At 48.3% G+C, this 17633-nt stretch overlaps 1 protein-coding gene across 1 annotated transcript; it reads left to right on the top strand.

Annotated features, from left to right (window-relative positions):
* Nucleotides 1-101: 101 nt before the first annotated feature.
* LOC308491167 (vomeromodulin-like) lies at nt 102-16833 on the top strand. The gene is made up of 15 exons (XM_081034174.1): nt 102-177; nt 2237-2494; nt 5032-5485; nt 5807-5908; nt 7227-7382; nt 8310-8388; nt 8747-8804; nt 9555-9625; nt 10938-11075; nt 11936-12058; nt 12356-12423; nt 12726-12756; nt 14399-14459; nt 15220-15299; nt 16566-16833. The coding sequence occupies exons 2-15, from the start codon at nt 2251-2253 to the stop codon at nt 16587-16589; spliced, it is 1689 nt and encodes a 562-aa protein (XP_080890300.1). The 5' UTR covers nt 102-177; nt 2237-2250; the 3' UTR covers nt 16590-16833.
* The last annotated feature ends 800 nt before the right edge of the window (nt 16834-17633 follow it).

Below are 17633 nucleotides of genomic sequence, written 5' to 3'. Positions count from 1 at the left end.
ACCACCCTTATCAGCACACTTGAACGCGTCCCTTCAGGTCTGATCACTTTCCTTAGAGACACTGGTCTATAAAAGTGGGACGCAGCTTGCCCTCTGACAGTTCCGAGGAACAGCAGGAAGAGAGGCAGCTTCCGAAAAGATTCGCCCATCAACACCGACCCTTCGACATTGAGCAAGGTAAGAACTCGCTGAAGCAAACTCACAAAAGAACAGGTCGAAATTTGGAGCTCAAAACAACCATAGGACAGTTCATCAAAGGACGGAAAACTAGGGTTTTGCCCCTAGAATCGCTTCAGACATGCACCTCCCTGCTGAAACGCACAGCACGCTGCCGAGCACAATAAGTGTTACAATTGCCAGTTATGCAACTGCTTTTGTTAATAGAAAATGAACATTTATAGCTGAGATTCTCCAAGGGCCCCACAAGATAATGTCTCACAACATTGCCATCAAATCAGTCACAGGCACAGAGGCACAGAGAGCACATTAGTTTTCCTCACGGGACACTTACATGTCACCTGAGACACTAAATGCAATTTCTCAAGATGAGGGTAACAGAAGAAAAATAATAGAAATGTGATAATTTTCTTTTCAGAAAGCCTATTATATTCAGTTTATTCAATGTGGAGAATTGTCATTGGTTTCCGATTATGTTCTTCCCAACATTTCCGCAATAGTGGCTCTTCTCATGGTCTTGGTAAATGGCAGGCAGCTGGTCTGGACAGTGCCCACCGACCCATGGCAAGAACAAAGGCCGACAAGCCTGCTTTTACAAAACTTGTCCGGGGAAGATGGGCAAACAGAGAGGAATTCCAGAGCCCACTTGCTTCACTGAGGGAAAATGCTCTAAGACACAAAGCTCCATGTTACCCAAAACATTAGAGACAGAAAGACTTAGAGAATCGTGACAAGGGAGGAACCTGACACCAGAAAAGGAAGTGCTCTCCACTGAGTCACACGGCTGAGCTCAGGTCAAAGGGGCCTTCCTGCCTGGGTGTGAACCCAGCTCTCTGCCTGCTTGCTGGGGCTGAGGCTCCTCAGCTGCAAAGAGGGCGAATCATACTATGTAGGGCCTGGATCTGCCGGGAGGAGTGTAGGAGAGGTCGCACAGGGTAGCACACTAACCAGCACGAACACGGACCAGCGCTCCAGAAGTAGCCTTGTATGGAAACTTCCCGACTCACACAAGTAGAGCTGAGACACAATTTACACAATCCCATCAGCTATGGCTGCTCGGCCGCAGCCAAGAGGAAGAGGCCATATGGCCTCTGGTCAAGTGGACCAGCCAGTGCCCCGCACACAGAAAGGGCCACAGAACGGGTGACCTGGTCAATTCAATCATTGACTCCACACACAGGGTGTTCGCTTTGCACTGACTATTAATACAGTAGTAGAAATGATTGACGCCGATCGGACCAGGCCAGCACTCTCCCAGAACCTGAGAACGAGCCTAAAAGGACAGAGTAGCCCTGGGACGGTCACGCCCACAGGGAGGTGACTCTGACCTCTGCACACTGACTTGAAATGCCACACAGCCCGATGACCCAAGGGGTGGAGGATGCCAGGCCTGAGCCTGGGTGATCAGGTGGTAGTCCTGACCGGGAATAACTACCAGCGGGGACTCAACAATGGGCACAGATGAGCACCACTGCCCGCTCTGTACCCTGAGTTTCACCACCTGCACATGAGGACCCATAGGCCTTTCCTCCCAGGGTTGTGCAGAGCTTAAAGCAGCTGACATACTCCACAAAGGGACTGGCACGGGGTAAGCTCACGCCACAAGGGCACTGCTATATATGAGCCGGCCGGAAGTAGGCAGAGACCTTGACCACCACAGGACACGTAACACTGGTAGTTGGATCGTTCAGATCTCTCCGATTCCCCAGATGGTGACTCACACCGCTCCAAGGATGTGAGTCAGGAATTCTGGCAGGCAGGTGGGACCCTACAGGTACGGCCTACAGCCAGGGCATGGCCTGCACTCAAAGGGTGCCACCAGCCCACAGACACCTTTATGCAAAGGTGAAAAAGAGGTGAAACACAGGTCCTTCCCCCAGACTTTGACCACCACGTTCTGTAACCTTGTCTCACGAATACGCTATGCGGACCAGAATATCTACAATGAGAATGGCACCCTCATACAAGACTAGGATCTTGTATGTACATCCAATACAGACCTACTGGCAGCCCTACGGTCCATTCGAAAAGTGGTGTCTGACGAAGCCTTCCTTTGCAGATATTGGTGCCGAGATGCGAACCCTCTGGGCCCTGGCCACCATCCTGGCCCTCCAGGCGGAAGCGCTTGACCTGCTGAACGCTCCTCCAGTGCTGGAACAACTTCCTGTTGGTAAACTACCAGTCAGACGCAGAACTGTCTACAACTATCCAAAAGTGCGAAGAGCCTCCCGTACAGCAGAAACCCTACCTCAGCCTCAAAAGGGCGGGTGTTACCCTATGGCAAGATACTTCATGTCTGGTGACAAACTCCGTGACTGTAAGTAAGAAGTGTTTCACCGGTACACCTTTGACTTCCCACCTCCTCACACTTGCATCTCATTGCCAAAGCCAAGGCTAGATATGCTTTCTGAACAAGTGGTTCTCAAAGAGAAATTGGTATTAGAATCACCTCGGGAGCTAGTTAACAAACCAACAGCCTGGGGCCACTCCCACACATTCCGGTGCAGCACAAAGGACACAAAGCACCGGAAAACCTGGTCTCTAATAACAGCCAAGACGATACTGAAGCTGCTTGTCCACGGACCACACATTTGGTACACTGGTCAAAGCAACCCGCAGAAGGAGGCTCACGGGTCCAGCAACCTCTCTGGTTACTTGCCTTTTATGTGTCTCTTTATGTGCCTTTTATGTGTCTCCTGGTCCACTGTGCCAGGAGACCTCACAGCTTCTCATTTTAGGCACCCATGGGTGTCTGGGCCCCGAGCTCATCCCAGACACCCACAGGTGCTTTAAACATCAACCTGGTGGACCAGGAGCCACAGAATAAAAATTCAAGTCCACCTCTACAGCTCTTGATCAGATTCGGGCTGTCCAAGCTCCCTTCTCAGTCCTTCCCTGAGTCTCAGCTTCCTCTTTAAGGATATGTGGAATTCTGTCCTCCACCTTCTCCCAGGCCTAAGGGCAGAGGAGTCAGGTTTTATAAGTCTTGGCAGAGAAGTGACTCCCTATGGGGAACAAAAAGGGAACAGACCCATCAGCAAACAAAGGCCAGCAGGAAAGGCCTCAGAACTCCCCTTGAAGTCATTCTGCAGCCATGGCCTAGCTCTGCCTCCAAGATGACAGGACAGGTGACAGAGGGTGACTCGGCTCCTGCCTAGGGACCACACGGCCCAGCCCCACTGCACACCCACCACGTTAACCTCTTCTGGAGCATGTGTTCCACTCTTCTAACCATCCCGCCTTATTACAAAAGACTTCAAATATACAGAAAAGTCCAGACACTGGTACTACAGACAGCTGTGTAGCCATCAAGCAGTGATGGTGGTGGTGGCAGTTTATTTCATCGTCAGACATAAAAACTGAAAAGATATCTACAGCAAACACCTTTGTACCGAACATCTAGAATAAAACTAATACCTACCATGGGGCTGAAGGCCCCTAGACTCCTACAGGGCGGCAATCCCTTCCCCTTCCTCTCTGCCTCCCCTTCAGAGGACGCCTCTGGCCTGAGTATTTCTCCCTTGCCATTTATTTCTATTTTATGACATGGCTACTCCTTTCTAAAAGGTGGCCTGCTTACATTATCTCTCATACTTTTATGTTTCATCTACATTGTAATGAGAAGCATTTGTCCATTTGTTTTCACTGTGATAGTCAACCTGATGAATCCTGCATGATTTCCACATCTATCAAGGTTCTGTCTGCCCAGCTGTGTGCTACTCTGAGCAGTGCTGACTAAACACTCTTGTGCAGGTTCAGGTTCACATGTGCAACAGATTCTCTAGGACATAAGCCAGGGAGGGGGGTGCGTCCTCACGGCCCTACACAGGCCAAGGCTCCCAGCGCACAGAGTCCTGGGCATGGGAAGGAGCCGCAAGGCTCCAAAACTCGTGGCTCAACAGCTCAACAGGGCTGGAACTAGCAGACTTTTCCTCCTGCTGCTCTACTGGGCCAGGATGTTGTCCACGGTCCACTTCACTTCTCAGCTGAGGCAGCCAAGGTGGACCACCATCCACGGTGACACCCATTCTTCTGAGCTCCTTCCTCAGGACCTCAAGAGCGCCATGGTAAGATAGGACCCTGTGAGGGCACAGCTCTGCTACCTGGCCCTTCAGCCTCCTTCCCGCCCCCACCCCCATCTTCTGGGGTTCCCCTTCTCTGGACTTGCTTCTCTCCGGTGCGGGGTAAAGCCCTGCTGAGCACCTCCTGTGCCTGGTGATAACAATGCTGCAGGAGCACGAGAGCTGATGTAGTTCTAGTAGAGGCCATTTGTCAAAGGTGGCCGGTCCTCCCAGGGACCCACGAGGGGAAAATGAGGCCAGAGAGGGGAAGGGACTTGCACAGAATCAAACGGACGGACGACAGGAAAGTCCAGATATGTCTGCTCCTCCACCATATCCAGCAGCTGCCTTCTGCCCTACTCTGCACTTAAAACGCCAATCACTCTCTTCATCCTGACCATGGAGCCATGCTGCAGGGCCTGTCACACACCCCTGGACAGGTGCCGAGGCTCAGACTCAGCCTTCAAAGGGCACGGTCTAGACTATATCATATTCCAGCTACTGGGCTCAAAACTAACCAGGGTCCTTTCATTCCATGCCCAAGTCACATACCCAAAACCAGTGAGGTCAGGGAGGTGTCAATAAGGGTTAACTCTTAACAGGGGACAGGTGTATTTCTATAACGCCAGGCTGTCTTCAGCGTTGACAAAAGCAGGGATTCCTATTTTCAGGAGGCACGATACACAGTACCTATTGGCCCCACAATTCCATGGGGCCTGCTCTCCAGCTGGAAGGTTCCTCTGGCTGGACGAGCTGGGCAGCACCGTGGGAACGTGTCTCTTGTACTTTTCAGATCTGAACACCACCGTGCCCCCGCAGATCGAGAAGATGCTAATGTGTGCGGAGGTGGATCTGGCCGGTCTGCTTGGGACAGTGCTGGAGACAGTGACCGACTTGGACCTGCTGTCCGTGTTAGACATCACTTCCTCCCTCGATATCCTAGGCGGCGGTGGCCTTGGTGGTGTCCTGGGCAAGGGGAGTACCAGCCAGTCCTCAAAGCCCCCACTGTCACTACTCTCAGAAGCCACTGGTGTCCTGAACAGCATAATACCCAACGGTGGACAGGGCCCTGATGACAATGCTTCTAGTGGCTCCAGTCTCCTCCAGCCCCTGAGCGCCGTGGGCAACAAAGTTGGCGAGCTCATAGAGTCCACCAAGGGCGTGCTGGACAGTGTGGTTCCAGCTGGCACCATAGATGGGCTCTTAGGCGCGCTGGGAAATATTGATCTGAATGATCTCCTGATAGGGTAAGTGCTTCCTGACCCTAAGGTATGGCACCCGAGAAAGCTGCTGCTTGGGGAGCACCAAGTTCAACCTCCCACAATCGCATGCAAAGGGACCACCATGTTTTCACAAAGCAGTATTCCAGCTCTGTGCTGAAACTCTGCCCTTTCGGGGGAAATAGGAACAAGACTTCTTGAGTTCAAAGAACTGGGCGGGTAAGGGACCTGGGGAGTCCAGGAGATAGATGGGTTGGTGGGTTGGCAATTGGCTGCTTCAAAGGCATTTCTCTGCTGCCCAGGCTGATTTCTTGAGCCAGGCCTGACCTGGATGCTGTCACTTTGCAGATTAGAGGTTCAAAAAGCAACTGTGGAGAACATGAAGTTGACCATGACCGGTGATGGGATCCTCATCAAAGCCACGACTACCGCCTTCGTAGCTGGAAAAGGGTGAGCCTGTCTCCAAATCAGTCACCTGTGTGGGCCTGGGCCAGGCCCTTCATATCCAGTGACCAGTGCCAGGCAGAGACAAGACAGAGTCAGGCAGGATGTGTCAGGATGGGCAAATTAGGCAGCAGGCACAGATGCCCTTCTCCTCCAGTCCAGAGGAGCAGGCGGGACAATGACCCGTCCACAACGCGTGTAAGCAAAGCCGGAGAGCCAGATTCCATGAAATATGCACATTATACACTTGGCCTGTGGAGAGAGAAACCACACAGAACGCATCTTGTACTGTCGGCACTGGTGTTACGGGAAATGACCTTCCCAATAACTTAGACCCTCCAAGGAGAATCAGCCCACTCTTTACAAACACTGTCCGGGTCAGTGGAGGGAGGCAGAGTAACTGCCCTCCGGAAGCCACAAATTTAAGCACACATGCATCACACGTTTATTCATCCACCTAACAGGTAGTTAGTGTATACCACTCTGTCCCAGAAGCCTCGCTGGGCACAGAGGCAGGACGAAAGGTGGTCCCCGTCCTCAGGAAGCGTCAACAGTCAGGGAGGAACAGGCTAACAGTATAGCCCAGGGCACACGGAAGCCATGGGAGGGGCCGGAATCCACACTGGGGAGAAGAACACTTCTTGCACTAACACACACAGCACGGATACCCCATGGCCGAGCTCCACCAGGGCCTTCGCTCAGAAATCTGAACGCCCTGCAGTCTCCTGGAAGCCTCACCAGGAGAGCAGTCCTGTTCAAGACTGGGAAATCAGATGAGACTAGCAAACCGGTTAGAAGCCTTACTCAGAGTCACACAGCTGAACTATGGCAGGGATAGGGTTTGAATCCAGGCATTTTGCCCCCAGAGCCCATGTTGTGACTACTACAATTAGCAGCGTCACAAAGAGACTTTGTCTTCTGCAGAACATCCAACCTTACAAGGCCATGCTCTGGCAAACGGTGGGTTTTTCTTATGCTATCACACCCACAACAGACAACTGGAGGTCCTGGGCACAAAAGTGAACCTGTCATAGGCATCTAGTTCTTGTCAGCCTGGTGCCACCAACAAAAGACAACTTCCTCTGAAGCCTGGTCAGGAGAGTGACTTTCCAAAGTGCATGGAATTCCTCCCTCCCATGAGCCAGGCTCTGAATCCAACCAGGGCACCACCAACCTTGGGGCATGCTCACTGGAAAGCACCATACTTTCCGTCTCTCCAATAACGTGCACAAATACCCGAGGCTCACTCACAAAGTTCCTATCACATTAGCTGAGCAACCTTTTGCAGCCAGGTCTGGTTTCACCTGTATCTTGCTCTCCACAGCCTGCTAGGAGCTGTACTCAGCATACTGGGATTTCAGGTGAATTCGGATGTGACTCTGAAAATTGGAATTTCCACAAACAACGCCCAATGCGTCAACCTCCGCGTCTGGGACAAGGACATCAGGGTCACAGAAGTGAACCTCCAATTGGTGAAGGCGTACGTGAGACCATTCTTTTCGCTTTCTGCATCAGCTGCCTGTGTGCCAGAATGTCCCCACAGGGGTCACACAGGGATACCCTCAGAGATGAGCACAGTGGTCTGAACGATCAAGAAACTGAGGCCCAGAGAGGGGTCTCTGCTTGGGAACGGCCCAGTGTGTTTCAGAACAGCCTTTCTTCGCCTGTCTGCATGCTGCCCGCTAAGCATACTTTTGTACTTTGTCCTAATTTTTTGCATAAGCAATATATATTCCCCAGGATCAAAATTCAAAAGATACAAAAAGCCATAGACTGAGCCTTCCTCCCACCCATGGACATCAGCTGGCTAATTATCCCTGGAAGTAACCAATGAATCCAGTCCCTTCGCTTGGTTTCTAGAGATATTACTTGCGTATGCATATGCAAATTTGCATGTACGAATACACATACAGAAACGGGCGGATATATGTACTCTTGTCTGCAGTCCTATTATTTCACATAGAAAAAATTGCTTGGAATCTGTTGCATCAGTATGTAAATAGCTTCTTCTTATTTTAAATCTGCCCAATAGTGCATTATGATGATGCAATAGAATTTATTTAACAGTCCTTATCAAAGAATAATATTTTGTCCAGTTATTAACTGTTGTGCCCTACTTCAATTAGGAAGGTCCCAGACAAGTCTGATCACCAAAGTGCACGGTACCTGAAGGGTAAATTCCTCCGTGTGGGATTGCTGGGTCAGATGCCTGCGTTAGTCATTTTCCCAGGTATCCTTGCATCTTCCTTAATGACTAAAACTGAAGGTGAAAGGTCTCAGGTGTTTACAAAATTTAAGCAGCAGGACATCACTGAAGCTGTATCATCAATGGATGGGTTATTGTCAATGTCTGGGCAAAATCCGGAAATGCAAGAATAACACGGCTCTCCACACGATTCTTTCCCAGGGTCACAGATGCTTTGCCTATCTCTCTGCGCTTAGATGACATCGTGTCTGAAGTGTTGACGGTTGATATGAAAGAGAATGTAAGTCATGGGAAGTCGAGGGAGAGGGGGTTGCACCACACAGAATTCTATGTCATTGGGGGAGGAGAGGAAGAAGCCCTTTCCTCAGAGAGGGTATGATGCTGGGAGAGAGCTGGGAAGGAGACATCAGCCTGCAGAAGTCCAGAAACTAGGGGAAGCAGCAGCCCCTCTGAGCCAAAGACACCAGCAGCAGGATAGGAGAATACCTCAGGCTGGTGGAAGGGAGAAGAGGAGTTCTGCCAAGAAGAAGGCCAGAAAATAGGACGGGGAGAAGGGAAGGAGCACAGGAAAGGAGAGGAAGAGGTGGATGGGCCCGCTGCCATTTCCTCTGCAAACCTAACTCGTGCTTAATTCACAGATAAAAAAATCAAAATCATGTGACATTGATTTCAGTGATTTCAACGAATGCAAGAACTGTGAGTACAAACACTGCGCCCTTGGGGACTGCCCAGGTCAATGGTGGGAGATGGTTACGCCTCCTTTGGGACCCCGTTGGGTGACACACAGAAGAGGATGGGGCTGTGAGCTGCAACACTGGGAACCTCCAAGCGCCCAACAAACTCCCCTTGCCACACTCAGGGCAGAAAATGTGCCAACTCACCTGCCTCTCCAAATCACTGTGACTCATTCTGCAGGACCTCACAGGACAAAGCCCCTTAGGAGTTCGGTGGTAGCTCCCAGTGCCAACTGTTTTACAAAGTGCACACGTGCGTGGAGCCTGAGCAAGGAGCAGTCCCAGGTCCTCTCACCAGGGAGGTGGACAAGCAGAAATTCCCTCCAATGTCCCCAAACATATCCGGGAGACAGGGTTGATAGGCCTTGGTGGGACAGCCGTCGTGAGGGCCAGAGCAGAAGATTGGTGACATCTCCCAAGTCCCAGAGTAGAAGAAACAGAGCCTGGCCCGCAAGCCTTTTCCTATCTCTGGATGTTTTAGCACATCAGGGACAGAGCTGAGTCCTCATGTCACCTTCCTCCTAGCAGCCTCCTCACAGATGCATGAAAAGAAGTCAGTGTGGCACCGGCTTTCTTCCCGGGATGGAGGGGTCGGGAGGGGGCCACACTGGTCCTCCCTCTGGCGGGCAGAGCGAGCCGAGAACCCAGGGCACAACACCCATCAGGAGTCTGTAGGGATTGCTTCATGCTCTCCCTCTCTTCTCACCTGCAGCTACTGGCTTATTCAACTACCACATTAAAAGTTTCCGGACATCTGCACAAGGTCTTTCAGTCCTCTACTGCGTAAGTGTTCATTATTCATATGATAAAATTCTGTAGGAAGCCCGAGAACCTCCCAAACTCGCAAAATAGACTCAATCACATGACAAACCAGCCTTCCTCCCTTCTCAGATCCCAAGGCTGGGGTGACTCTCCCAGGCTTCCACCCCAACACCTGAGCACCTGCCATGTTTTCCCTTCCATTTAAGTCCAATGTACAATGCCTGAGAGGCATTCCAACAATGACAACCACTTTTTGACCAGTTAGGATGTGGCCAACACAGGTCTAGACCTTCGATGGAAAGTATGTAAGAAAACAAACAGGACTAACTCACTCCTCCCATCCATCCCAGCCACCAGGGAATGTACAACGTAGGCCACGATGAGTACTGAAGAAATGGAAGGTTTTGGGACCCACTTAATGAGTCCCACTTGTGGGAATCCATCTGCACAAACATCCTAAGTGCATGTATATTTAAGGACAAAGAAATACAGGTATTAACACTGAGAAAAGGGAGGGGGAAAAAAGAAGGAACAAAAAGAAAATAACTCACCCCAATACGACATCATTAGAAATTTTTCAAAAATTGTAATGGTATGCAGAAATGCTTATGAAAGTACTATTGGTTTTTTTAAGTAAAATAAAAATAATATTAGGTATGCCAACAAAAATGGAGAAATATCAGTGAGGCCACTGATGAGCGTGAAAAACAAGTAGCAGGAGACCTCCCCAGCCTCTGTGTTGGGGGACTGTGGGTAGTCGTGGGGTTTGTGGAGACTGGAGAGCAGAAGCCCCTTGTGAAGGAGGAAGCGCTGCTCCTTCTTCCTCTGATTAGCCATGATCCAATGAGGCTCACGTTCCCAGTCCTCTGATTTTTCAAGAGAAGCCACAAATCCTCATTTTTCAGGGGAATCCCCCAACTTAAGTGTTGCTTCAAGTAAGGTGTGTATGTGTATGCATTTGTGTATACAAATGAACTCATAGTTCCCACCTTTTTAAACAAGTTCTCCCAACCGGGAAGGACCTCTGGTCAAGCTCAAAGGCCATCTTGTCCATGAAACCTCTTCATAGATGTTCTGGCCCCCATTGAATAATTGCTCTTCCTTCACATGCATTTTCCCCTCTGCTTATAAAATTCAAACTCCATATGGCAGGAAATTTGAAAAGTTCAGAGAAGTACGAATCCCTCTTCCCTTCTTCTTACGTCACGCTCATCCACTGCAGCGCTGACACGGGGCCACCTCAGTCCACAGCGTCTCAGCTGGGCCTCCAAAGGCACTGAAATCGATGTTAGCGTTACACGCTGACAGGATTTTTCTATTTTTCTCCCCCTAGGCCTTTTTTAAGGAAACAGTCCCGATGCCTGCAAGTCCCCTTTCTCCAATTCCTAAAAATGCCAACGTTTCCATAACTCTATCCCGCACGATGGTCAGGGCAGTCGTTATTCACAGCGCCCAGCAGAGTTCCATCCAGGTAAGCGTCCTCCGCGTGGGCCCTGGGACCACACTCCTCTTTGCTTTAGCCTAGTCTGTCAACCTCGAAGTGTGGCAGGCAGCAATGCAAGTGGGTCCCAGAACATTCTTCTAGAGTCAAATGTGAGGACACGGGATACACATCTTCTTTTAATGATCACGTGAGTGGGTCCATGTTTACATTGGGGAAAGCAGAGAACAAGGGCATCGGAGGACAAGTGTCTTCTGACTGCCTTCTAGGTGCCAGGTACAAGCCAGTTGTCTTTACATAATTAATGACATTTCATCTTCACAACAGATGTGGGAAGTAGGGATTCTTATTCCCATTTTACAGATAACCAAATGGAGACAAGCAACTTACCAACAGTCACACAGCCTGAGCAAGGGACTGGGTTTTTCTACTGTGAGGTATTCATTTGTTCCCAGTGGTAGCAGTAGTTATAACAAAATAATAATCACTGAGTACTTTCTATGTGCCAGGCTCTGTGTTGAGCAATGTACAATGTTTCCTTAACAGAGTCTCCCAAAATGATTAATCAAGTACAGAGCTGTCTGCCTCTAGAGCATAGAAAGAAATGGGCTTTAAATTGGGTGAGAATAAAAAAGTAAAAGTTTACCTGTTACATGCACCACTGTCCTTCGGAGCAAGGAAATGAGATAAACAGCAAGGTCTGGAATTAGACCTTGTCTGTGTGGTTCTATCAGCCATGCCAGCACCCAGCTAGGGAACAGCCCATACTGCAGGATCAAGAAATATTTGAATAAATGAATTGAACGATGTGTGGATATCTCATAATGCAACATTCTGCAGTCCTTCATCCTCTCCTCTCCACACTCTAAACGATGACTTCTTTATAACAGATGAATAACCTGGATACACAATTCACCAGAATAATCTACTCCAGCCAGCCAGACAACAAAGTCCAAAACACTTATTGGGTTAACGTGACTAAGGATGGTGAGAGCTTTGCCACAGGACAAACGGTGAGGTCTGAGTAACAAACAAATCAGGGTTTAGTTGGGAGGAGGAACTAGTAGGATCAAAGGTTACATGGGGGAAAGCTGTGTTCGATAAGGGGGAGCTACTACCACAACCCTGAGGGACGAAGTCCTGGGTGACCCGAAGACAAGACAAACCAACCAGACTCAGCTGCCAGGGGGTAATAAACAGGGTGTCGAGTTCTGATCTGTGACCCTGTTGGTCATACCACACTGTGAGACACGTACTGAGTAGCCAGGTCAAGGTATTGTTTTTAACTCGTTTGTTTGATATTTCTGCAGAAGATGATTGTCTCCTATACATGCAAGATTTTAAACGGCAAACTGAAAGTAGACATCAAGATTGAAAGGTACTGTCTGTACTACAAACTCCTCCTGACAGCTGTTAGTATAGGAAGTAATACCCAGAACCCGATTAAGTCACATGAGCAGATAATGAACAAAGGCCCTTGGGGAATACTTGGGTAATTACAGGGAACTCAGAACAAAGTGTCACTGTCATACTGCATTCACTTTAACTTTGCTTTTTCTCTGTTTGACATTTTATAAGTGACTTTAAGAAGTAACTGAGCTAATACGTAAACTCTATTTTAGAATCAGTTAATATTTTTTATTTGAAAATAATTTGTCCTTGTACTTTCTTTCCTGACAGCTTTGAACACAGCATGACACCCCCTGACGCTGTAAGTTGATTAGATTTTCAAAAATATTTATTCATGATACGCGAGAAATTATTTTAAACCGAAACACTCAGCGACACAGTGACTCTGGAAAGGAAAAGGTCACACAGACTAGACTAGATCACAGATGCAATGTGGAATAGACCTGCAAGCGCCATACCTGGGCCCTCTCGGGGAACTCCTAAAATCAGCTCCCCAAGCCCATGGTTGCAGTCCCACATTCAGTCAGTAACCTGAACGAAGGCCTGAAGTCTGTGTTTTCCTAATGCCATGGCTGATTCTGATGGACCAGGAAGTCTTAGGGACCAGGAAGGGTAAAAAGATGATCCACACTCTAATCTTGCCTCAGCTCATGGGAGTTGCTCAACTACATACCCAGTCTCCCACGGCCTCACCTTCCCCATCAGAGGTTTTCAACCCACATTCTATGGAGCAAGTGCATGGGTCACCAGAGGAGAGCCTGGGAGATAGGGAAGTGGGGCGGGGGAGGGTAGCACGCAGGGACCTGGCTCCAGGCACAGAGCAGGAAACTCACAGAAGGGTCACCAACCAGCCCCACATTGAACCTGTGACATTGCACATGCTCATACCTTCATCCTGCAAACATTTAGTGAGTACCTCTGTGTGCCCGGCTCTAAAAATATAACTCCCTGACTCCAGGAGTGACCCTCTAGTTTAAGTGGAAAGACAGAGATTAAAACAATAAATAAGCTAATTCGTTAAGAGATTGATTGACACGTTGGTGGGGTCAGACGATGGGCAGCCAGAGGTGAACAACCTCATGACTATGGATGAACTGTCTGTGTCCCGTTTGTCAGCCCTGAGATAAGGGAGAGTCAGTCAAGAGGCAGAACGTGGGAGTCACTGCAAACCGAGAGTTCCTTCATCTCATCTTTACCAGGGAGCTATGGGACATGCCAGGCTCTGTGCAGCGGAAGGAACACAGAAGGCCTGGTCTCTGACTTCCTGTAACTACCTACCTGACAGGGACACAGACACGTATGCAAACAGCTGTCAACTGAAGAAGACAGAGTAGAGGAGGACCAACTGGGAGGAAGAGTGGGTTCACTGAGAAACTGTTGCCTGCACTCAGCCTCGAAAGAGGAGCAGGAGTTTCCCGCAGACCCAAAGTGTGCAGCAGGTGGAAGGGACAGATGTGAGAAGGGTAGTCGGCAGCATGGAACCAGAGGCCTGATGAGGGGAGGAATGCAAAGGAAGGAAGGAAACGGAGCACCGGCAGGGAGGACCACACCATGCAGGAACGTGGATGGGCCACCACGGAGGAAGCATTCAGCAGCATCAACTCCCCCCCCATTACTGAATTCAGTGTTGTCCTGACAATATGCCGCTGCCTAGCTGTGCCTACCACCGTGTCTGAAACGTAACAAGTACCCAATAAACCTTTGTTGGGAGCCACCTAAGGAACTCAAACCTGCTGAAGGCCCTTTGAAAATCTCCAAAGAATCAGAGGCCTGAGAGATAGGCTGAGATCCACCTCCCTATATAACCTTGGCCAGTAACAGACTTCTTCCACTAGAAAAAAGCCCCACATATCCAGAGGCACCACGACTGCTTCCCCTGATGTGAGGACTGGCTGGGGGACCAGGAGATATACTGATGCAAGTGTTCCTCCCATCTCTTCCAGATTGATGAGGTGCAAGAGGTGATGTCTGCGGTTATGAAGAAATTCCTGTCTAACATTATCGGTATGTGGCATTAGTAATGTGAACACCTAGAAGAGTCAGTGTCACAAGAAATGTACGGGGGTGTGAAGCCACACTGCAGAATGTGTCGTGGCAGCGAGCACAGTATCATCTGATCCGGATCAAGAAATCACTTCTTTGTTTTCGGATAGGGACTTCAGCATCTTGAGACGGCAAAACCTAAAAACCAAGTCAAAATGTCTGTCTATAGGTCCAAATGAAATCCAGCCCCATAGGTATTTTTAGAACAAGGGTATCATGCCACTTAGAGAGGAGACGGACCACGGTCACCTAGTCATGCAGATACCTAGGGAAATTCAAAAGCCTGAGGTCATAACCCTTAGGACCATCAAGAGATGGCAGTGCCAAATGCCATCTTTACATGTCTATGATGAACTCTAATGGGGTTCCATATTGTGCAAATGGTACCAAAAGAGCAGAGCCTACTTCTTCTGGTTTTAATGGAGTGAGGGCAGACACAAGCATATCTCTTGGTGTCGATTCTTTGTGCACAGAATACCCACCAGGTTTCCAGTTAGTTCTAGGGTCTCTTCTGATCCTTGCAAACTCACCCTCACACACACACAAAAGACTGAGAGAGACAATGCCTTAACTCAAGTATCTCCACTGAATGGGCAGAGGGAGTCTCTCCTAGAGCTGTACGCTGCCCCAGAGATCCCTCTAGTTGACTGTAGCTAACACTACCCAGCTCTGTCATTGTTTCCTTCAACTTATATCCTAAGATGACCCTTTTTCATTTCAGAATTTTTCAACCAAGTGAATATTCCACCGGGAGTAACCTCAAGTTCTCTAAATAACGCCGAGGTTAAACTGATTAAATCGGTAAGAGAGAAATACAAATATTTCCCTTTTGCACTAAAACCCACTCTGCACTTCGATCTTCAGAGTACTAAATGGGGCCAGCTCCCTGGCTCCTGGAGCCCCTAACAGCTCCATCCCATGTCCCAACTCTTTCCTAGGCAGACACACTACCTACTGTCCCTTTCAACACCATACAACTCCTAACACTGAGACACTCTTGGTCATATATAACCAAATAATCTGTCTATCGTCCCCAGGAGGACTCTCAGACTTCTTTAAATATGCCTCAATCATTTCTTTGGAAACATCTCCACTCTAAGTGCCTGACTCATCCACAGTGTCGCTTTGTCTGCTGGAACCTCTCCTTCTCTGCCACCCTGACTCAAATATCCCCCTTCTTCCCATCTACCTAACCTATACCTAAAGGAAATGTGAAAGAGAACTTGCTTCCTGATAAACAGTTAAAAGGATGGGATTTTTATTTTAATTTTTCACCAGGAAAATGATGAGGATGAAACTAGGGATGATAAATAAGAGAGTAAAGCAGTTTAAAATCTCTATCACCCTTAAATGGCCCATTCTTGATAAACATGCTTAATGAGTGTATTTGACCAGGCAAACGTCAACTTCCTTCATGTTGGCTCAAACCTCAGGAGTGGTACATTCCCATTTTTACTTAACCCCAAATCTCTCTATCTGTGGCCAGATCAAGTACTAGAGCGGAGAGTGTGATAAAATCAGCATTTCATTCAGTGTTGGTTTTCTACCTCCTACTCTTACACTCCATAGCTCTGAGTGGCCTTAGACAGGTCACTTAGCCTCCCCAAGAGAGCCTGAGTCAAGAGATTGGATCAGATGAATGCAACCTGTCTTTCAGCTACAGGTGATAGAAAGCATAACACAACCGGATTAGGAAACAACAACAAAATTGTATGGAGGTACTGAACATCCAGACAAGGTGTTAGGTTCGGCAGTGGCTTGATTCAAGGCCCAATGATGACACCAGAATCCGTCTCTTGCCTCCATACTTCTCGGTGGGACTTATTTTGGCTCTACATGGAGGCCCCAATCACTAGGAGCTTCACCATCCCTTTCTTTCCGGAACTGCTCAAATGACAATCACCCAGGAATAACCCCTGGGGTTCCCACTGGCCTGACTTGGTCCATGTCCCCATCCTCGATGCAAGCGCTCTGGTCAGGGAGATGGAGTGCACCGGCTGGCTCGGTCTGTGCTTGCGGCCAGCTTATGTACTTAAGAGTGTAATTAGTTGTTTTATCTCCCCACAGAATGAAATTCAGGCAGCAAACTAAACCCAGCACACGTGATGCCAGAGAACTTTCAGGATGAAAGCACTCCAAAACTTCTCTGAAAAAATATTGAGCCAAGGACATCCTTATGATTAAGTAGCCAAGTAGAATAGTGTTCTGAACATGCCAACTGTCCTTTGGAATTTCACCAACGTTACTTTGAATTAACAAAAGCACGAAAAGCGAGACTAGGGACTTTTGGCATTCTGTAATCATCTCTTTAATAATGAACCTGTTTTCATGCAGCAAATGACTCAGTTGTCTTCAATTCTTACAAATAAGAGTTTGGTCTTATGTTTATGACTAGTAAAAGCACTACATATTAGATATAAAAATGAGTAATATGAGTGATGAGGCAATAAAACCCAAGATTAATTTATCTAGTGCACTAAGGGACAATCATGACAAGATTAAGACTTCCCTTCCCATATCTCTGGCCTCCCATCTCCGACTCCAAATGATTTCTTTTCCTAATGGCCCAACATGAAAATCACAAGGGGCTAGAATCCAACATCCCCATCATCACATTAAACATCGAGAGGCACTGGCCAGTGCTAAAAGTTGGATGGGACAGAGCAGGTCAGAGTCTGGTGGTACCATAAACGCTCTGCCCATGTCTCAGGATTATGCTCACTGCACGAAGCAATACACAAAACAACACATACTGTACAATTCAGCTTATATAAAATATTGAGAATAGCTAAATCCACAGAAACAGAATACCATACAAAGTGGTGATTGTCAGGAGTACGGAAGAGAAATTGCTTAATAGGTATGGGGTTTTATTCAGAGTGATGGAAGGAAATGTTTTGGAACAAAGTAGATGTGGTGCGGGCACAATATTCTGGATGCACTGAATGCCACTACATCGTTCCGTTCCGTTGACAATGGTTAAGGACAGTGGTTTATGTTATGTAAATTTCACCTTCACTTGAAAACCAAACCCCTTCCAACCAACTGTAGCAACAAGTATAACTAGCACCGGATATCGGTTTCTGATACCACTCTTCATAAAAGTAATCAGAACTCTGTGGGAAAATGGATAAT

The sequence above is a fragment of the Rhinolophus hipposideros genome (assembly GCF_964194185.1).
Source record: "Rhinolophus hipposideros genome assembly, chromosome: 22".
Lineage (NCBI taxonomy): Eukaryota > Metazoa > Chordata > Mammalia > Chiroptera > Rhinolophidae > Rhinolophus > Rhinolophus hipposideros.
Note: the sequence above shows the minus strand (reverse complement) of the source record. Positions and strands in the feature narration are given on the sequence as shown.